A 22,765-nucleotide genomic window follows, 5' to 3' on the forward strand; every position below is an offset into this window, starting at 1 on the left:
TCTTAGCCACCCCCCAACTTAGCTCTGAGTCAGATTATGCTAATGACTTAGAGGGCTTAGCCCTTTCTTCTCTCCCACAGTTGTCTCTTCTTTTCCCTCAAAGGAAACCACTAGTTGCCACAGGTGGCCAAGGCATATGAGGGAGAGTGAACATCTATAATGAGTCTTCAGATGTAGAGGGAAAGAGGGGTATTGAGGAGATTGTATTATTGGTGGGGATCACTGGCATCTTGGCCCTGATATTTCCTAGCTGCATTACTTGACATTTCTGAGGCTCCATTTCTCCATGGGGATAATAGCAGTTGCATCTGTTTCATGGATTCCTGAGGATTCAATGGGATGCACATTAGGCAGCAAGGTATCTGACACTTAAGCCATAGCTACTGTGGTTACCAAAAACCAAGCCTGAAATCTAATGAGATTTAGAAGTGACCCATCTGTGGCCTTTTGCTCCTGCAGGAGATCATCTGTCACCAGAAGTGGTGGACTTCCTTGTCAGTTGCTACAAAGCATGGGTTGAAACACCACCTGAGTTAAATGCCTATTAAACTGTACATGCAACTAGGATGAGCTACACAAAACTCACATTATTTTATTTCTTCATAAACAATACTCAGCCACTGATGTGTCCAGGAAATGCCACGTGACCACTAAATAGCCAATTTTAGCTTTAAACTGTCTTAGAACTCAATAACACTTTCATAAGGCTAGGTTCCTGAACTTTAACAATTGGAACATTCTCCAGCCAACAGTAGAATCTCTGTGACACCACTCTTTCCATCTGCATACTGCATGTTTAGGCTGTACTTGAAGACTCATTAGGGACAGGGACTTTCACCCACCCCTACATGCCTCAACCACCTGTGGCAGCTAGCAATTTGCTTCCCTGTTGGCTCAGAAAAACTCCAGTGTCCTGTACTGTATGTAAAGCAAGACCCATACAGAGCACATTGAAAATGAGGAACCAATTTATTGAACAAGCTAAAGGAAACAAAAATAGTAGACTGATCTACATTTGTTACACACCAAACAGGAAAGGCTCCACCATTCCAAATGTCTCCCTTCCCCCTAGACAGAACAGTCTGGCTGGTAGCCAGGGCCAGGCTAGAGTCACATATGTGGTGGACATCAGTTGAGCTTGGTTTAGGCAAGTTGGCAGATGCCTACCTTAAACCCTCTACTCTTTTTCTGGATGAGAATGTCAGTGCTCCTTTTACCCTCTTTTATAAAATGGCCTACTTGTTCCCAGGCAGGAGGCTGTTACCTATAGGATCTGATTTCTTCCCCTTTGACACTTGGCTTTACCACCAACTCTTGAAGCAACTGCCCTCCTACTCAAAAGCAAGGGTCCAGACAGAAGCATTCTTGTTGGGGGCAGACAAAAAGCCTCATATCTTCTCATATACATAATTCCACTGGCTGTTCCTAGTCTCAGAAACTTCCTTCAGTGTTCCAGTTTCAAATAGTACTAGTTTTCTGGCAAGCCAATATTCCCAGAATGTTAGAAAAACACAGGCATTTCTTGCTTATTGGGGCTTCTCTGCAGTAGCAGCTACTATGTATATAGAGAAATTCAAGAGGAAATGTAGATGTCCTGTTAAGAGGTGGCACCACAGTGGGTGGAACAGGTGTACCACCAACTTCTACTTCTGCAACAGAACATGTATGTCTCCAGTACAAGCTTGTAAAAAAATACTGTAACAGAATATACTGTACAGAACTAGGATTTAACATGGTATATTACAATGCTAAACTATTTATATAAATACTATACAAGCATAGTCACTCCATTAGAAAGGGCTCACTGATGTGCCATTAAAAACTGCTGTCAGCATGCCCAAATAGAAACTATTTACACAGCAAGAACACAAACAGTAATGATGGTGTGGATACACATGTGGTGCCAGAAACACCTATTTACAGTTCCTACTGACTATGCCACAACAGGAGAATTTGAGCTAAGGTGATGCTGGCCTGGTTTAAAAATAATTTTCAAATAACACTTTTGATAGGAATTTTAGATCTTTGAAAACCAGCTCTATATATGTTACTTCTCTAGCCTAATTAGCCATCACCAATGGGTCTGAACCAGCTTGATCTCTCCCTCTCACATGTGCTCCCTCCAATGCATCCACATCCACTGACACACCCTAAACCACTGCACATGTCCCATTCACCTGCCACCTGTGTGTCCCATTGTGCTGAGTCACTGGAAGGCATTGAGTGCAAACAAGGCATGAGATGGAAGTACCTAGAACTCTAGCTCCAGTTCCAGTTCTGGGAGGGATTGCAACAAAGAGGCAGAGGAAGGTAGAGGAGTGCATGCATCCCAGTGCACTTGGGTTCTGCCACAGGAAGTGGTGTCTAATCTGGCATTTCAATATTTAATTTGGGAGGTGGGAGGATGTACTTCCCAGGGCTCTGGGTGATAACTACCCTGGTCTTCTTTCGAAACAGAGGAGCAATTTTAGGAGGTTCCGGAACTGGGATTTCTTCTGTTTCTTCATTATCTTCATGATGGAGGTCATAGGATATGTTTCCATATTCTCTCAGAAATGGGAAGATTTCAAGGAGAAACTGACAGAAATCCTTGCGAATACCAAACCACCCTGAAAAAGAAGAATGTACCTTTTCAAATACTAGCCTGCACTGCATTTCATATTATTTTTCTTTCCTGAATGAGTTTTATCCTGATGTCTTAGAAATGAAGACTGACTTGTCCTTTCCCCCTTTGTCCCCTGTTATCCCTCTCCTCCCTCCCCTCTGGTCACTGTCAGTTTCCTCTTTATTTCCATGTCTCTGGGTCAAGTCAAGGAACATGTATAAAGGACCCATGGACAATGACAATAGGGAGCAAGAATGAATGTGGGGGGGTATGGGCAGGGCAGGGGAGAGTAATGGGGGCGGGAATGAGGATAACTGTAACTTAACAACAATAAAAAAATAAAATGTACCAGGGAAAAAAATAAATGGAGACTGAGTAAGACCTAAATGCCCACTAAAGACAAGAAGTCAGACCTGAGCTCCATGGAACTCCAAGTGGGTTTCTTACTCCAGCCATGATAGTGTTCCCTTGGTAGGGATACAATCTTGGCCCAGCCCATACCTCCTATATCAGCTTCAGTGGGTTGGACGGTCTGCTTGTAAAGGCCCTCCCAGGGATTCTGATGGATGCTCCAGGTTGAGTACTTGCTCTAGTGAATCTCAAATACCTGTGGCATCTAGAACTAACATGTGACAAAGAGTGACATCCAAGCCCACTGGCTTCCAGAAGGCTACATGCAAAGGAGCTCTCAGTTTAGTGAGGAAGGGGCTCTCCTCATAGATTACTTCAGACCTGGGTATCACAGCATGTAGGTGGAGAGGAAGAGAGAGCAAGCAGTACACCACTGACAAGATCTAGTGATGTCAGGAATGATAGGGGGAAAGTGAGGAGGAAATAAGACCTAGGAGGAGTCCTAGGGTTCAGTGGGTTATGTGGATTTTCATCTACTCCTCAGGATCCCCTGAGAAGGAGGTACCTTGATTCCCATGTTGCAACAGACAGGAAATGGTTGACACAGGTCACCTACCATGGTCAGTCCTACCTCAAACTCTAGTGTACTACTAGGGAGGCCATAGTGCAGGGCAAGAAAAGCAAGGTTGGCAGCATGCCCTTCCCTTGTAAGACTCCAGACCTTCCTCAGTACCAGTTTTCCCATATAAACTCTTTAAACTGGGGCCTTATGGTGCATCCTTTCATATAGCAGGGTCACATGCACATGCATACACACACAGGTCAAGGATTTCTGAAATGCTGAGTACATACAGTGGTTTCCTCCCTTCTGTCCAAATGTGGTTGCCATCAGAGTGATCAAGGAAAGCCAAAGGGGGACAAATATTGGGATACAGGAGAATGCATTATGGCCATCCAGTTTGTGAACCAGCAGTATCTAAGAAAAGAGAAACAGTTGAGGTTCTTGGATACTGCATCTGAAAACAGACAATGTCTGAAGCCTGAGCATTCCTCCCTCATCAGGTCTCATAAGGGGATAAAGTTAGCTCTTTGGGAGACCACAGAAATCCTCTACTTCTGAGGAAACAAAATCTGTCCACCTGCAAAGTATCCAATACCAGGATTATTATGGGAATCCCCTCCTGGTGTTGGTTTTAAGGAGACAACAGTGCATCCATCCTATAGTTCTCCATAGAACTCATACATGAAATACAACACCCAACTTTCTCTTTCCATAAGTAGACAAAATTGATGCATATAGGTGCATCATACCTAGAAAGGTGCATTTCTCACTGCCAGCCCCCAGTCTCCCCCTAAAGAAACAATGTTCTAATTTTACTGTCATTCTCTTGGCATGCTCTCCAAACGTTGGCTCATGGTGACTTCCAGGGAAAGTTAACTGCCCTTATAGGTATGCAGGGTGCTTTCCATAGGGAAGGGTAGCCTCAGGACCTTGGTAATTCTGCTGTCAAACCTACCTCAAAAGTAAGAAGAGGCACGACAATGGTCATCCAGCTCAGTGCCATTGTTATGTGTGTCCTTCGCTGTTCTGCAATCACATCCATGGAGCGCAGGAACAGGACAGACCATACAATATAATAGAGAACCACCAGGCACAGAAAGGACATGAGAATCCACAGTGGGACACACACAACCTGAGGGAAGGAGAAAAATATCTTTAGTCTACTTTCTGCCCAAGCATCTGAGGGGATAGTCAACCCCTTGCTGGATCTAGTGTTGAAAACATTGCAAGTATGAATGCCAACAGCCCCACATGCTGGGAATGCTGTGAGGACACAGAGTGTGCCAACTGTGGGACCTGCCACCTGCCCTGTAACTGTGCCACCATGGATCACTCTTCAGGTGAAGAGACTTGGAGCTCCTTTTCCTAAGGTAGGATATAACTCAGCCTGTATCTGCTCTGCCAGCATCTCCCTCTTGCTCCCAATCCCCAGGGAAACAAGATAGTGCTGACACCCCATGCATTCACCCCATCTCACCCTAACACACCTTCTTTACAGGTCATTTTCCCATTCTGACAGAGGTACTTTGGCTAAAAAGTACCATGTATGGTACATAGGAATGTATGCTCTGGAAGCTTCAGTTGCCATGGGTGAATAGACCCTCCACCAACTTGCACACTGATACTGGGAGGGCTCTGTTACTTGGTCCTGGCCACCTTTCCTATGTGGGTTCTGTGACTATTGTTGTTGTACCAGAAGGACCTTGTTTGATGCCCCTACAAGTCCACAGGCTTTTGTCCTCCTGAGTAGCTTGGAATTCCTGATCATAGGTTTTTCTGTAAAGTCTATACACAGCCTCTTCCCTGTGATCAGACTATCATTTAGTGGCATTCCCCTCCATGGGCAAAATGTTAGAGGTCCTAATGGCCTCATTTGGTCTCTTCTGATCACTGTGGGAAATGTGCAATTAGACTGCTTCATCTGCTGGAACCTGCACAGCATTAGGCCTGGAAAAATCCCTCTGTTTACCTACAGAAAACATTCACAACTCCATTTTTTTTTCTGATTTACCTTACACTAAAATTTTGGTCTTACCAAGGTTTGTTTCCTCCATATCAAAACAGAAAGTCTGAAACCCAATTTCCATTCTCCAGACACAGCACCCTGAATATGTAGCATGGGTGCCTGGACAGTATTTTCTATTTTGAATATTTTATCAAAGACCTTGGGCAGAAGTGATGAGTCTTGTCTTTATTCATTGTGAAGGTAACACATGTTCCCTTATTTTCTTCCCTGCCACCAAATGAATATTTTTACTATATTTTTTTATTTTCTTTTTTTTAAAGGTAAGCCATGTGAATTGCAGAAAATGTCTACATGCAAAAATACACATCAGGCAGCAGAGGGGAAAAAGACACTGGCATGACTACCTCCCAGATGTAATGTAGCTCTTCTACCTTTATTCTTATCTTCCTTCTATGCATTAATAGTTGAAACCATAGTGCATTCTCTTATTTGTAGCTTCATACACACACACACATATGAATGCATCCATCCATCCATCCATCCATCCATCCATAAATCTATGTACAGTCATTATTAACCAAACACATATTAATTGAAACCACAGGTTATAAGCATGACTTAGACACCACCCTTGGTAGGAGTACAAATTGGCATAACCTTTTTGAAAAGTAAACTGGCAGTGCAATATCTATTTCAAAATCTCAAAAAGTTCCCACCCTCTGACCTAGTAATACTGTTTCTGGAGTGTTGCCTAAGAAAACAATGAAAAACGCAAGCAAAGATTTTTATATAGCATGATTTATAAGCACAAAACACTAGTAACAATCTCCATATTCAGAAATAAGGGGATGAGTTGGTGAATGCATTTGAAGAATATTTTCCATCAACTAAGGCTTAACAATCATGTTTTTAAAGACTTTTTATTGATATAGGAAAATGTTTATGATACAACATTAGAACAAATAAGCAGGACACAAAATTATATATGTAGTATACTGTCAATTATCTTTATGAAACAATAAACCATGAAACAAGGAAATAAAATACTCTAAACATCTTATTTCCCAGTAGATTATGGGTGATTATTATTCTATTACCTATGCTCACAGGTCTTTTCTAAATTTCATACAATGAACACAAATTACTTTTATAATAAAAAAAGTTTATTTAAGGATTTAAAAAGTTACATACAAGCCAGGGCCAGTGGATGATCTTGTCCAGTCTTAAGGCAATAAATATAAACTGGAGAATGTTGACAGAACACAGGATTTCCAACTAAAAATCAAGAGAAGAATCAGTTAAACAAAGTAAAAGTTGTATTCAATACTGCAATTATTTGGCTAACATACTAAAATTAAATGCCTATTACAACATAGTGAATGTTTTATTAAGTTACACTGGGACTGACAGAGTTTTAGTACCACAGGAGTGAAGCAGTGCTATGCCAAGGAGAAACCTGCCCCTGGTTTTCTGCTTTGACTCTTCTGCTTAGTGGCTGTTCTGCCCTTCATGTTCATCTAGGTGATGACCTTCTTTCCAGGCTGGCTGAGTATAGAGGCAATCCACAGGACTCTCTAAGCTTCCTGCCTGCCTCTATCCACACACATCTCTATTCCTAACCATCTCTGTATTTCTTCCTTGTACCCAGGACTCAGCCCTGCATCCACCACTTCATTTCTGGCTGCTGAAGTACTTGTCACATCAAGATATCAATTATAAATACTTTACTGTATCTTTAACCCTACCTATTCCACTGATCTTTCCCAGAAACTCAGAAACAAGTTCAAGTCATTCCCATTATACACAAAACAACCCCAAAACCAAATGAACTCACCCTTTCCTTGATCCAGTATGCCCCCTTAGCTCTAGTTCTCTCTTTTCATGACCTTCAAACTTGGTAAGAGATCATGGATACTTAAGTCCCATGGCCCCTGCCATTCCTAGCTTTATATACTGTGATATGGCCTCCACTCCTATGACCACCCAGAAACTTCTTTTATCAAAGTTGTCAATAACCTCTCCAGCATCACACCATTTCAGTTCACATCCTATGGTCATCTCTGCAGCATTTGATATTGCTGACCACCCCTTCCTCCATCTAGGGTCCCCATACAGTCTTGCCCACCTCTTGGTACTCTGACAGTTCTTTTCAGTCTCCTTTCCTCTCCTTAGATGGGGATGTTCTCCAGAGCACTAAACTCAGTCTTCTCTCCCCACTAGAGAGGCATACACACAAACACATGATTTCACTCACTTGCTCTGCCTTGGGGGTGGAGGAGAAGAAATGTCATCCACACTGCTGGTTTGTATTACCTCCTACTGACTGGTCCTCTAATCTGTTTCCAGTCTAGCCTTCCTGCTGTGGCCAGACCTAGCTCTCCTTGAGGCACCTCAGATAAAGCCAGTCCCAAACTGAGTTCATTACTCCCTGTACCTTTACCCTGTCCCACCCCTTTGACAGTCTCCCATCTTGCTGTAAGGTAATTAGTGGCCTAATTACCCAAACCATGATCCAGAAAGCACCCTATATTCCTTTTCCCACATTCTCCTATTCACTCACTACATCCTGTCCTCTCTCTACCATCCAGACTATATTGCCTAGTTAGGCCCTCCTCATCCCCAACACCCAAAGTACTCCAATAGCCCTCTGATAAGCTTCCCAGCCTCCAGTCCTAAAGGCCCTCAGGTCCCCAATGCTCTCCATATTGCCTGTCTTCTGCTTGCAGTGCTTACTACTCTTCAATAGCTGACTAATGCCTACAGAAGTAAAATCTCATGAGGCCACTGGATCTGGGCAAGAGCTTCTCAAAAGTTCTCAGTTCAAAGGGCGTTTAGTGACTCAGCAATACTTTCATAGGAATGTGGGTAAAAAGAAGTACCTAATAGTTCCATTTATTTATGTAATTAGATCTAAATTTAGTATTTGTGTCCTAAGAGCCATCCAAAAAAAGAAAAACCCCACATAAATTGAAAGAAAAATATTTTTATTTCATTCTTAAATAAGCACAACTAATTCCTAAGGGGATAGGTGTGCCTGTTGGGAAATGCATAATTTCTCAAGACATTTATACCCTTGTCACCTGTTCTTCATAGGTAGTTTTGCATGTTACTACCTTCTCATCTGCCAACAACTCAGCTTCTTCTGTGATGTTATCAAAAGGAATGTAAAACCATAAACTACCTGGAGCAACTATGGTGTCCCCACAGATGACAGATATTACTGCATTTTCCTCAAAAATGTCCAATACCTCTTTGGACATTTTTGGTGCCCCTGTGAGTTTACTATGGAACCTAGGGTAGTTTGGCACATGCTTTGACACTGAGGATATGGCCCCTACTCAGCCCAATCCCTCTATACAGCCTCCCTTTTCTCTAACTGCCACAATGTCCTCCTTTCTACTTTATATTCAATGCATATATTTTAAAAAGATTTTATTTATTTATTTTTAAGAGAGGAGAAGGGAGGGATAAAGAGAGGGAGAGAAACACCAATGTATGGTGCTACTCATGTACCTCCCACTAAGAACCTGGCCCGCAACCCAGGCATGTGCCCTGACTGGGAATTGAACCAGTGACCCTTTGGTTTACAGGCAAGCACTCAATCCACTGAGCCACACTAGCCAGGGCCAGGCATATATTTTTTACTGTGGTAAAATACACAGATCATAAAATTTACCATCTCAATGACCTTTTACAGTTAAGTGATATTAGGTACATTTGTATTGTGCAAATATTACCACTATTCATCTCCAAAAACTCTGAAGTTTGTAAAACGGTGCTCTAGTTATATTTGAGCCACCATAGTTCACTCAATATGACATATTTTCTCCTTCCCTTCCTGTATAGGGCACCCTGGCCACCCTCCTTCACATATATGTATGAGCCTATCCCCAAACACCCTTTAGTGAATGTTGGTACTCCTCCTTCTGGAATACAAGAATCAAAGGGGAGCTCAACTTCCAGGATGATATTTCTTCTTGTAGGCAGGAATGCCAAGACTGTGACTATATGAATGACTGAGTTTCTATAACTCTGCATTAGGAAAATACCATTTCATGTTCATTGCAGTCCTAGCCCTTGCATTTGCTTTTGATTTCTAAGGAACAAGGTAACAAATTTTCAGTTTTCTTAAACCTCCTTCTCATCGCCTACCCAAGTCGGTACATTTCAACCTGGATGACAGCTACCCTCTTGGGGAGAGGCTAGGCATGTGTTGGAGCACTACTAGATGTCACAAAGACTGGAAGGAAGGGAGTATCTCCCCTAGTATTTAGTGGGCAAAGGTCCTGCAATGCATAGGACAGTCCTGTTAAATAAAACATTTCCTATCCAGAAGGCCAACTGCATACTCCATCACCCACTGAGAAATGCTGAACCAAATAGGTACTATCTAAAATGTTATATCTCAGTGACTTTATTTACTGGAATCTTTTACAAATGATTTTTAAAGCTTTGTTTTACATTGTTTCCTTAGGTAATAGAAAAACATGCAAAGCAAGAGAGGCATAAAGAGAAATATGAGTTTAGAAATATGAATTTAGGAGGTGATAGCACATAAGTGGCAGTGGAAACAGGGAGTGTAGATAAGATATTCAGAGAAAGTATGCACAGTGAGAACAGAAAATGCTCAAGTCTAGAATCCTAAGAAACCACAATGGAGCCTAAGACAGAGGTGGTCAGATTGGTCAAAGGATCAGGAGTGTCTGCAGAGTGGCCAAAGGAAGGCAACAGGGCCCACTGGATTTGGCCAGAGGGTGCACAGTGCCAGTTTCAGAGTATGTAGGGGATGAGCAGGGAGTATGAGGTTAGAACAACACTGTTTTGGAAAACCTTTTAGTGAATGGAAGGAAAAGGCATAATGCCAGAAGACTTGAGAAGGTTTTGCTGCTGTCATTTTGTCTTCTCATTCTGATGAGAGAGATCAAAGTTACTGAAGACAGTATGAATAAGTTCAGGAGAAAATGCTTAGAACAGAAAGGGGAAAGGGGCTAAAGTGCAAGCATCTGCCAAGGGGAGAAGATGGACAGGCAGGGATGAGAGAGAACAGATAAAGGTCTCAAATGACTCTGGGGAACAGGGGGTATGAAAGGGCACCATGTAGAGATGACTAGGTAACAGGATGCAGGGGAGAAAGGAGGATCTAACTGAGAACTTCTCAACCTTGCTCAAATTACTGTCTCCCCAGGATTTTTTTAAGACATTTTTTTCCTAATCAAACTACCTCATGGAATTTTAATACTCTTGGCAAGCAGCCACAGGGGGAGCAGTGCAGACAAGTGGTTGGACTGTTCAGTCTCGGGAACAATGATGAGAGTAAAAGTGGACCCTCTGGGGATGTCTTCCTCCACAGCCCACCCATACCCTTCCCCTCATGAGGCACCAGAGAAAGTATTCTCCCTTTTCAAGGCCAAGCTCTTCCTGATGCTCAGGGTCCTATTCCCTCTATTTCCCACAGGCCCTTGCTCCATCACTCTTCCTCTCCACAGGTACCTTCCTCTCAAGGTTCACACACCCTAAGTAAGCCTCCTTCCAGCTTCCTTCCAACCCAACTGCCATCTCCTTATTCCACTTTTTACCCACAAAGCAAGTGTCAAGTTCTCCCCAGAACCAATCTACACAGGGCCATGGGCCCACAGCTTTCATGCTGTTCAGTGCACATGCAGTGAAATGGGATCCCAGTCCTGCCCTGAATGAGTTACTCCTTAAAATAAATTAGCTTATATCTATAATCTATATCTATATCTATATCATCTATATCTAACTACATCTTCATCTATCCTATTGGTTCCCTTGCTCATGGAAAGTCTGACTGAAACAGGTGGGCAGGCAAAGATGTAAAGCTGGAAGAAGGTTGATTGTCTGGGTGAAAACCCAGTGTTTTAACTGAAGAAAGTAAAATGTGATTCTTTCCCTGGTCTTTTGTTTCCTTATATACCATAACCTAGAGTTAATGATCAATCTCTTCCTAATAAAGGGCAAGAAATCTACATACAATAACTGACTATTCTTAAATGTATGAAATCGAAATCTTACCTCCAGTGACCTGTCATGTCGAAAGCCCCAAACACAAGCTGCAACAGACACCGGGGAAACAAAGAACAACGGCATGAAGACCAGAAGCCAGAAATGACTGCCTCGCTCGATCCTGTCACAGACCAGCACTTCAAACATCAACAGGAGTAAGTGGATACCCACTGCAATTAGCATGGCTTTAAACTCCACACATGTTTCTCCTTCTGCTCTAAAACAAGATAGAAGAAGAAAAATATCCTCAGTTCAGTCTCCATAATAAACAAACAGTCCAGGGAAAATACCAACTTATGTTGATAATGTGAGTTGTATTTGCAAATTTGACAAAAAGCAAAGGAAATATCAAGTAGAAAGCTAACTTAAACTTAATATGTAATAGGTGATCCTTTAAATATAGAACTAATACATGACAAGAAATAAACAGTACAACCAAACCAGACTTAAAGTTTTAACAATATAAAGATATTCTCAGAAGTAATAACCAGTTATTATTTCATCTAGTATATAAAACACTTTAGTTCATAACTTTAAATTCATCTACTTCTAAGATTATTCAAGTTGATCACTTCTATTGCTAAAAACTGACAAATATACATTAAATCTTATGATCCTCATTTTCTTTTTTTAAGATTTTATTTACTTTTAGAGAAGGGGAAGGGAGGGAGACAAATATCAATGTGCAAGTGACACATCTATCAATTGCCTCTTGTACTCCCCCAACTGGGGACCTGGCCTGCAACCAAGGGATGTGCCCCAACTGGGAAATGAACTGACGACCTTTTGGTGCACAGGCTGGCACTCAATCCATGGAGCCACACTAGCCAGGACTGATCCTCATTTCTTAATGAATTAAAACCCATGTAAATCACATTTCATGCACTATTATAAAAATAACTCTAACTCCATGAACAAGTGTGAGTTATATTTCAAGAAAATACAGTAACTATTGTTAGGTGCTATTTTAAAATGCAAATAAAAAGTATTAATGCCTTTTTATTTTCCTTTCTATTCCATTAGGATGAATTAATACCTGCAGATGAAAGAGAGAAAAGCAAAAAAGTTAAAACTGTTCTTAAACAGAGTCAGTTTTATTGGCTGTCTAAATATCATGCATGAACTTACCAGATGAACAACAGAAAAATAATAATGCCACTAATCAGGAAAATGCTTCATAATAAATTTGGAAGGCCTACAATGTTTCATTCAAAATATGGATGAACATTTATAATGTGTCTTGATGATGATAAATACAACTGAGTTTAGAACACAGAGAAAATAAAGTCAATGGTTATCTCTCTAGGACCCAACAATGTTTCCTTGACTACTGTTGATACCAGGGTGACCACATCTGTATACTTAGTACACTAAACTACATACATACAATTCCTTTCCTTGTTCCAAACACCTTAAACAAAAGTGAAAAGTTCAAAAAGATTCTAAATGTCAATTAATGATATCCCAAATGTTCAGTAATTTAACTTTTAATTTTTGGAGTAGTAAATGTTAGATATCTGAAAGTGTCTCATTAAAAAAAAAAAGATTTGCAGCCATACAGGTAATCTGAAAAGAATCTAATAACTTTAAAACAGCTACACATGAATGTCCTCCATCTGCCAAGGCTTTTTGTGTGGCTATTTTAAAGTTCTTAGACATGTATGTAGTAATGTTGTTTTACAAGATCTAAGTCTTATAAAACATTAAAGTAAAAATAAGATTTTAATGTCAATTACCAAGAATTAAACAAGTTGAGTATCGTAACATCTATACTTTTCTCACATGAGCAGCTGCATGTGTTCCTCCTTTTCTTCTGCATCTGTCTACTGTGTATTCCTTCACTTCCCACAATCCTGGTGCAGGTTTAGAATAGCCCTTTCTCAGTTCCCCCTTTTTATCTTTTCTGGAGTTCCAATCTCTGCAAGGGAGGAAAGAGACTCTGAAAGGCCCCAGCAGCTCCAGGCTACACACTGGCGTGATTTCACTCCTGGCAATAGGAACAGCTAAGCCATCCAAGAAGAAAGGCACAGAAGAGCTGAAGGTAAAGGTCACACATCTTCCCAACTACCAAAGGCTCTGCTTTCCTGCACAGCATCTGGGCCTCTTCTTTCGCCATTTCAGGAATTCATTTCTCCATGGTCAAGTTACCTCCCTTACACTGAGAACAGTCCTAAAGCTCCAGAACTAGGAGTCTGAGACAAGAGGAGGCCTAGTTCCAGGACTGAACTAGAGCAGGATATATCCCCAATGATTAGAGCTAGAACTTTCGTTTGTAGAACTTCTACAAATACAGTGGTTTCATACTTCCTAGTTTAGCATGGCCATAACAGTTCTATACTTGGCATGTACTTTAGATTACATTGGTTTTTGTAAGCTGCCTAGGAAACGAACTATCCAAAATAACACTGCTTTTGCAATAAAATGCAAGTCAAACACATAATTTTTAAAAATTCAGACTAGAACTCAGTTTGCCTGTATTATAGTTCTTAAAACTATAAGATAGGTAGAAAAGAAAACACTACTTACTTTATCCAAAGTGAAAACCAAGATATTGCTCCCTCAGTATAGACTAATGGGTTTTATAAAGCAGTATTACCGATATTGGGGATTTCGTGCCCAGACTCCAGTTCCAATGGAGGCTCCAACAATGACCATTAACTTCCACAGCCATATTGGTGCAAAGACAGCCCAGTAACTCCACTGAATGATGCCATCCAGACGAAGAGCCAGCAGCACAGAGAATAGCAGTAGACAGGCATAGATGAGGAATTTACTAGGAGAAAAGTAAAACGATTAAAAAGGGTTCACATTTATAAATATGTGATACTGAAATGGGGAATAATAATAGCAGTATCTTTTAGACATGAAAATAGTTATAATTCAACAACAGTTTACTAAAAAGTTCTATGTTACATACTTTGTTAGGGGATAAGAGAAACATAAAGAAGACTGAAATCAGTTCCCTGCTTTCCAGGGCTTCCTGTAGGAGGGCATCCACATAGAAACATATACTTATAATATAGCATGACATGTGCCATAATGGTGCTATGGAGCAAGGTGTGATGGGAGCCCACCAGAGTAAAGATGGGGTACCAGGGGAAGCACAGAGGTGATAACCTTGGAACTGGTTCGAAAGGAAACATGGAACACTGCGAGGCCGAAAAGGATGTAAGATGAGGATGCATGCCAAGCAGAAGGAACTAGCCATACCAAGACATGGAGACTGGAAAAGGTTGATATGTTCAGGATATGGTCAAATTCTGTCACTGGCTGATTATTTGATTCTGTTTTTTAAAAGGCTGCCATTTGGCCCTGGCTGGTGTGGCTCAGTGGATTGAGTGCTGGCCCGTGAAACAAAGAGTCTCTGGTTTGACTCCCAGTCTAGGGCACATGCCTGGGTTGCGGGCCAGGTCCCCAGTAGGGAGTATGTGAGAGGTAACCACACATTAATGTTTCCCTCACTCCCTTCCCCTCTCCAAAAATAAATAAAAAATAAAATATTTTAAAAAATAAAAATAAAAGGCTGTCATCTGTCCTGTTCATATACAGTAACATTTTAGTACATGTATTATATTTTTCATGACTGAATAAATTTCTCTTCATTTCTCCCTCTTTCCACATGAAAAGGATTTCCTAAAGAGTATATCCTTAAAATATTAATTAGAAATTACATTGTTGCCCTGGCTGGTGTGGCTCAATGGATTGAGTGCCAGCCTGCAAACCAAAGGGTCGCTGGTTCAATTCCCAGTTAGGTCACATGCTTGAGTTGCAGGCCAGGTCCCCAGTAGGGGTGCACTAGAGGCAACCACACATTGATGTTCCTCTCCCTCTTTCTCCCTCCCTTCCCCTCTCCCTAAAGATAAATAAGTAAAATATTTTTCTTAAAGAAGGAAGAAATTACATTGTTGAGGATTTCCACTTCTACTTTTTTATGTAATAAGAGGAATGGGAGTCTCCTTCCCACCTTAAACAAGAAATTGGACAAAATATATGAAACAATATTTTTTATTTATTTTTAGAAATTTTTAAAGATCTTATTTAGTTTTAGAGAGAGGGTAAGGGAAGGAGAAAGAAAGGAAGAGAAACATCAATGTGTGGTTGCTTCTCTCACACCCCCCACCACAGATCTGGCTTGCAACCCAGGCATGTGCCCTGACCGGGAATCAACTGGTGACCCTTTGGTTCACAGGCCTGCACTTAGGGCTGAAACAACAATTTTTAGATGTTGGACAACAGGCAGTAAAGGACCATGATGGCAGAAGAAAAGGAAAAACAAAGAAGATAAACGCTATTATTGTCTCAGCTTACTGACTAGAGGCTCTTTCCAGGCTGTAGCAAGAAATTAATTAAACCCCAACTCTATCAACAATTACATTAAATGTAAATTATATAAATACCAATTAAAAGTCAAGATTGTCAGATTAGATTTTAAAAGCAAGACAACTGTATTCTATCTATAAGAAACCCACTTTATCTACCTATAAACTCAAAGACAGAACGAAAGCAAAAGGACAGAAAAGGTTTTCAAGAAAACACTAATCAAAAGAAAGTTGGAATAAGCCCTGGCTGGTGTGGCTCAGTAGACTGAGTGCTGGCCTGGGAAGCAAAGAGTTGCTGGTTCAATTCCAAGTCAGAGCACATGACTGGGTTGCGGGTCAGGTCCCCAGTAGGGGCACATGACAGGCAACCACACGTTGATGTTTCTCTCCTTCTTTTTCTTCCTCCCTTCCCCTCTCTCTAAAAATAAATAAATAATTTTTTTAAAAAGAAGAAAGTTGGAATGACTATATTAATATCTATTTTAGTCTTCTATTGCTGCTGTAACAAATTACCACAAAATTAGAAGCTTAAAATAATACAATGTATTACCTTATAGTTCTATATGTCAGAAGTCCAGACAGGCTTAGTTGGTCTCTCTGTTCAATCTCATAAGGCTGAAATCAAGATGTTAGTTGGCTGGGCTCTTTTCAGGAGACCCTGGGAAGAATTTGCTTCATTCAGGTTGTTGGCATTCTGGTTTCTTGTGTTTCTAGGACTGAGATCCCAGGTTTTTTGCGGCTGTCAGGTGGGGGCCCCCCTTAGATCCTAGGAGTCCCTCTCTAATCCCTATACATAGGACTTCACATCTCAAAACCAGCAATAGCATATCACATCTTTCTCATGCTTGGAATTCTCCTGACTTTTCCTTCTGCCATATTGCTCCTGCTTCCTGAGAAAGTTCTCTGCTTTTAAGAGCTCATGTGATTATGTTGGGTCCACGGATAATCCAAGATACTATTCCTTCCTTATCTTTAAGTCCATAGCCATGGTAGGCATAATTCAAAAGATGTTCCCTAAATTTCCTGTCCTATGGTTATTCAATCAATCACAAATCTAGGTACTACCATGAAAAAAGTTTGCAGATAGAATTATGGTTACTAATCAGCTGACCTTAAAACAGGGAGATTATTCCAGATTATCTAGGTGAGTCCAGTGAAATCATATGAGCCCTTAAAAGCAAAAGGCTGCATATAAGTAAGTCAGAGAAATGTGGGGGAGAGGAGAGATGAGACAGAAGGGGAAGATAGATTTCAAACATGAGAAGGACATGACCTGCTTTGGCTGGCTTTGAAGTCAGAGGAAGGGGTCCATGAACCAGGGAATACAGGCAAACTCAAGAAGCTGAGAATGATTCTTAGTTGACAGCTATGAAGGAGATGATGTCCTCAGCCCTATAACCACAAGGAACTAAATTCTGACAACTTGAACGAGTCTGGAAACAGACCAATCAATCCCCAGACCTTCCAAAAAGGAATATAGTAAGTCCTCAGTTAATACTGTTGACAGGTTCTGCGACTTTAAGCAAAATGACATAAACAAAACCAATTTTACTACAGGTTAAATGATATAAACGAGAGTTAAGGTCTTACGGTATCTCATCAGTGTTATAATGAAATGACTCTCTTCAAGGACCTCCTGCACAGCCCTTCTATCTTCATTTTAACTTTGTGAGACTCTAAACAGAAGATTCAACTAAGTCCAAGGGTATCCAACCCACAACACGTGGGCCACATGTGGTCCAGGATAGCTATGAATATGGCCTAATACAAAATCGTAAATTTACTTAAAACCTTTTTTTTTTTGCTCATCAGTTTTTGTTACTGTTTGTGTATTTAATGTGTGCTCCAAGACAACTCTTCTTCCCGTGTGGCCCAGAGACACCAAAAGATTGATACTAAAGCCATGCTGTACCTGTACTTCTGACCTACAAAACTGTGAGATAATAAGTTTGTGTAGTTTTAAGATGCTAAATCTGTGGTAATTTGTTCTGGAAGCAATAGAAATTAATACTGTAAAATAAAATACATCTACAGAGTCTCCTTTATCATGTAACATAAGATATTCACAGGTTCCAGGGCTTAGGGCTTGCACATCTTCAGGAACACATTCCATCTATCACAATATGAGACAAGGCATATTTTTGAATAAGGAAAATTACTAGATATAAATAGAGGCAGTTCATAATGATAAAGAGGTCAATTTGTCAAAGAGGATCTAACAACTGCAAATATTTATATAACTAATAAGAAAACTTCAAAATACAGTAGAAAATATTAATATTTGAGAGATCTAAGATGGCATCAGAGTAGGAAGGAGCAGATTCGGCTTCCCTCTGCTCAGGGGAGAAAATCCTGACCGATCTATGGAGTAGAGAAGCAAGCAACCAACATACTTCAGCATATGTGAAAATAAGGGACCAAGGAATATGGTGGAACCGAAAAACTGGACCCTAAGAAGAGTGCTACAACAAGGTAGGGTCCCAGGGACCAGCGTGTGGTCCGGGAGCTGCAGCCCCAGCCCCAGTGCCTGCTGCTGGGTTTGCCACAGAGTCCTTGGGAGAGAGCCAGGACAACTGCTCCCTCCCCAGCCAAACAGGGTCTGAGCAGCACTGGATGGAATCCAGGTGCTAGCAAACCCACAAGGGCTGTGAGCACCTTTGGAGGCTCTGGACATCGGAGGGGCTGGGTCGCTCAGTGGGCCCTGATCCCCACAGTCACTGGTCTGACTGGGGAGTTTGGCGGTGGGAAGAGACAGGACACTGTGTGGAGCAGCAGGCTTGAATGGGAGGAATTTCTCAAAAGGAAGGAGTGAATAGAAAGACACTGTTTGGGGAATTCTCCTAAAGTGATCAATCGCTCCAGCCTCCCTGCCACCCAGCCAAGGGCACACAGGCACGGGCACACGGGGAGAGCAGCCCCACACCCCACTCCACAGCAGTAACCCTGGGGAAACGCCTGATTCCCACACCCAGGGTGCAGGGCTGAGGAGCCACATTAGCTTCCCAGACAGTGTGCACCACTGACCAAGCAAGAAAAGCCATACCAATCACCCCTCAGTCTGCGGCAGCAAGCAAGAGCAGAAAAACCGGTTAGGCCACCTTGAAACCAAGAGACTTTTTAAATTGATTCAATTTTTTTAAACAATTCTTAATTTTTCCATTTTTATTATTTTTATTCTTTTAATTTCTTTTTCCTCTCTTTCCTGCTTTCTTGTTTTATTCCTTCCGCCTTTCTTTCCTCCAATTTTATCTCTTCTTCCTTCATCTGCCTTTTTTATTTTTATTTTTTTAAATACCTACAAGTGAGACAAAACCCTGGATCTGTGAAAAGATCAAAGTTGAACCCAAAGAAGGGGCATCACAACAGCTAGGACACTGAGACAAATTTCACTCTGCTATTACAGACAACCTGCAAGTTATTGCATATTTATATTATTATTATTTTTCCAGTATTCTTACATCTTTTTTTAATAGTATTTTTGTATCCCTCTTCTTTTTGTATAGTCTGCTTTGCTAGGCTGGTTATTTTGTATGACCTGACAGCTTTCCCCTGATATCTCTTTCATAGTATATTGCTAATCTACTGTCCTTTAACTCACATGTGTCCCATTAGCACCCTACTCGAGATTCTGTACTCTCTATTCTTGTTACCTGGATCTCATAGATTCTGTCATATGATTGTTAACCTAATATTATTGTAAATAATTGCTGTTCCATGCAATTTTAATTAGCTCACAACACCCCTCCCAGAACTTAGCCCATTTCAAAGTTTCCTGAACTCTAATGCTGTAGTGGTTAAATATATTCTCTCACACACTACACCTATTTACTACCTTTCACTGTCACCTTACCTTAGAATCTGACCTCCCACAACCTCACTGATTTCTAGATCCAACTCACAATCCTTCCTTCCCCAACAAGAGTCTTATCTTCTTTCCATCCTTTCTAAGAATCAGCTAGCTGGGTAGAAGATCATGGTTAACACTATACATAGTCAAAGGATCTCCAATCTCTTCTCTACTGGCTGCTACTGTAAATATCATAGAATACTATCTTGCTGTCTTAAACCATTTTGCCTCCCCCTCCAACTGATCACAAAAAAGAGTAGGTGGAAGCGGTGAACACCATGATACACACTGGAAGAGGAAACCCAACAAAAAAGGAACCACTAACAGATAACAACAAAAGAAGGTGAAGGAGGGAGTGGTAACCACACAAACCTCAATCTAGGACCTATCTGGAAATACAACTAAACAGTAGAGAAAGTACCCAATACAAACAACTTCACAAGAGCAAGAGAGAATCCTTAAAACCTTTTACACACAGAAGAACCAGCTTCAACACAACCTGCACTCACAAGCACAACAAAATACAAGAGGTGGTTGACAGGGTGACCCTCATTTAACCAGCTGGTGGGAAGGAACCACCAAAGAAAGAACCAACAACAATCAAAACCCAAAGGCAAACACAAAGCCAACTTAAATGACAGCCCGACACCAGTGAGCTTGGGAGATCAAGAAAACTGCACCACTGAAACTCGCTGCTATTCTACTAAAGAACTTCACACCACAAACCCAGGGAGCCAGAACAGATCAATTTAAGAAGCTGAGGTTAACAAGAAGAGTCTCACAAACAATGGGAAGACAAAGAAACAATCCCCAAATGAAAGGAAAGAAGGAAGCCTCAGAAAGAATGCTAAATGAAATAGAGGCAATTCAACTATCAGATACAGAGTTCAAAGCAATGATCGTCAGGAAGCTCAATGAGCTCACAATGAGCTATCAGAAACTACAGGGAAGCTACAATGAACTCACTGAAAACTACATCAGCATGAAAAAGGAAATAGAAACTCTCAACAAGGGCCAAGAGGAAATGAAGAATACAATTTCTGAACTGAAGAACACAGTAGAAGGAATGAAAAGCAGGATCGACGAAGCAGAATATGGGATTAGTGAGCTACAGGACAAAGGAGAAGAAAACACCCAGAAAGAGCAAGAAAAGGAAAAGAGGCTCAGAAAGAATGAAGAGGGATTAAGAGAAATGCAGGACAATATGAAACGTAATAATATCTGTATAATAGGGATACCAGAAGGAGAAGAAGAACAAAGGATAGAAAACCTATTTGAAAAAGTAATGAAGGAGAACTTCCCTAATTTGATGAGAGAAAAAGTCACACAAATCCAAGAAACACAGAAAGTCCCAATCAAGAGGAACCCAAAGAGACCCACCTCAAGACACATCATAATTAAAATGGCAAAATTTCAAGACAAAGAGGGAATCTTAAAGGCACCAAGGGAGAAACAGGAAGTAACATACAAGGGAGACCCAATAAGGCTAACAACTGACTTCTTAATGGAAACACTCCAAGCCAGAAGAGAATGGCAAGAAATATTCCACGTAATGAGAACCAGAGGTCTGTAACCAAGGCTACTTCACCCAGCAAGGCTCTCAATCAAGATAGAAGGCCAAGTAAGAAGCTTCTCAGAAAAAAGAAGTCTAAAAGAATACACCTTGACCAAACCAGCTCTGCAAGAAATTCTAAAGGGACTGCTTTAAGGAAGGGAAGGAAAAAAGAGAGAGAGAGAGAGGAACACATGTACATAAATGACAATGAATAAGTACCTATCAATAATAACCTTCAACATAAATGGATTAAATGCTCCAATCAAAAGACAAAGAAATGTTGAATGGATAAGAAAACGTGGCCCACACATATGCTGCATACAAGAGACCCACCACAGGATAAAAGACCTGCACAGGCTAAAAGTGAAGGGCTGGGAACAAATTTTCCAAGCAAATGGACAGGAAAAAAAGCCAGGGTAGCAATACTCATATCAGAAAAAATAGACTTCAAAAAAAGGAACATAAAGAGAGACCCAGAAGGTCACTTCATTATACTCAAGGGAAGAATCCACCAAGAAGACATAAATATTGTAAATATATATGCACCCAACATAGGAGCACCCAAATACATAAAGAAAATCTTAGAGGACTTCAGGAAAGATATTGACAGCAATAAAATTATTGTGGGGGATTTTAACAGCCCACTATAAAAAATGGACAGATCTTCCAAACAAAAGATCAACAAAGATATTGTGGCATTGAAAAATACCCTAGATGAAATGGGCTTTACTGATAATATACAGAGCCCTCCATCCCAAAGAAGCCAAATACACATTCTTTTCAAAAGTACACAGAACATTTTCAAAGATAGACCACATGATAGAAACACAAAACAAGCCTCAATGATTTCAAAAAAATTGAAATCATACAAACCATTTTCTTGGATCACAAGGGACTGAAGCTAGAAACCAACCCCAAGGGAAAAAAACCCAAAACACTCAAAATCATGGAGATTAAATAGCATGCTATTAAACAATGAATGGGTCAAGAATGATATTAGGGAAGAAATCAAAAGGTTTCTAGAAACAATTGAAAATGAACTCACAACAACTGAAAACTTATGGGACACAGCTAAGGCAGTCCTGAGAGGGAAGTTCATAGTGATACAGGCCTACCTAAAAAAGTTAGAAACATTTCAAACAAACAACCTAACCCTACATCTACAAGAACTCAAGGAACAACAACAAAGACAGCTTAGAGCAAGCAGAAGGAAGGAAATAACCAAGATCAGAGCAGAATTAAATGACATAGAGACTAAAAGCACAATTCTAAGGATCAATGAATCCAAGAGCTGGTTCTTTGGAAAGATAAACAAAATCGACAAGTCTTTAAGCAGACTCATCAAGAAAAAAAGAGAGAAGACCCAAATAAACACAATCAGAAATGAAAGAGGAGAGATTACAACAGATACCACAGAAATACAAAGCATTATAAGAAATTACTACGAAGAACTGTATGTCAAGAAATTTGAAAACCTAGGTGAAATGGACAAACTTCTAGAAAAATATAACCTTCCAAAACTCAATAAAAAAGAAG

At 40.7% G+C, this 22,765-nt stretch overlaps 1 protein-coding gene across 6 annotated transcripts in view; it reads right to left on the bottom strand.

The window, feature by feature from the left end:
- Positions 1-950: 950 nt before the first annotated feature.
- The window catches only part of TMEM185A (transmembrane protein 185A), a 50,218-nt gene continuing 28,403 nt past the window's right edge, over positions 951-22,765 (bottom strand). For 2 of the 6 annotated variants that reach the window (XM_045820533.1, XM_045820535.1), the window contains 7 exons: positions 16,378-16,485; positions 14,105-14,281; positions 11,518-11,725; positions 6,676-6,759; positions 4,474-4,650; positions 3,809-3,932; positions 951-2,609 (listed from right to left, as the gene is read on the bottom strand). In XM_045820533.1, the coding sequence (XP_045676489.1) occupies positions 2,365-2,609; positions 3,809-3,932; positions 4,474-4,650; positions 6,676-6,759; positions 11,518-11,725; positions 14,105-14,163 (897 nt within the window). In that variant the 5' untranslated portion in view covers positions 14,164-14,281; positions 16,378-16,485 and the 3' untranslated portion in view covers positions 951-2,364. The remainder of the gene's footprint in view (positions 2,610-3,808; positions 3,933-4,473; positions 4,651-6,675; positions 6,760-11,517; positions 11,726-14,104; positions 14,282-16,377; positions 16,486-22,765) is intronic. The other 4 variants (XM_045820530.1, XM_045820531.1, XM_045820532.1 and 1 more) reach the window with 3 other exon arrangements.

The sequence above is a fragment of the Phyllostomus hastatus genome, unplaced genomic scaffold, assembly GCF_019186645.2.
Source record: "Phyllostomus hastatus isolate PE091 unplaced genomic scaffold, TTU_PhHast_1.1 phas_scaffold_397, whole genome shotgun sequence".
NCBI lineage: Eukaryota > Metazoa > Chordata > Mammalia > Chiroptera > Phyllostomidae > Phyllostomus > Phyllostomus hastatus.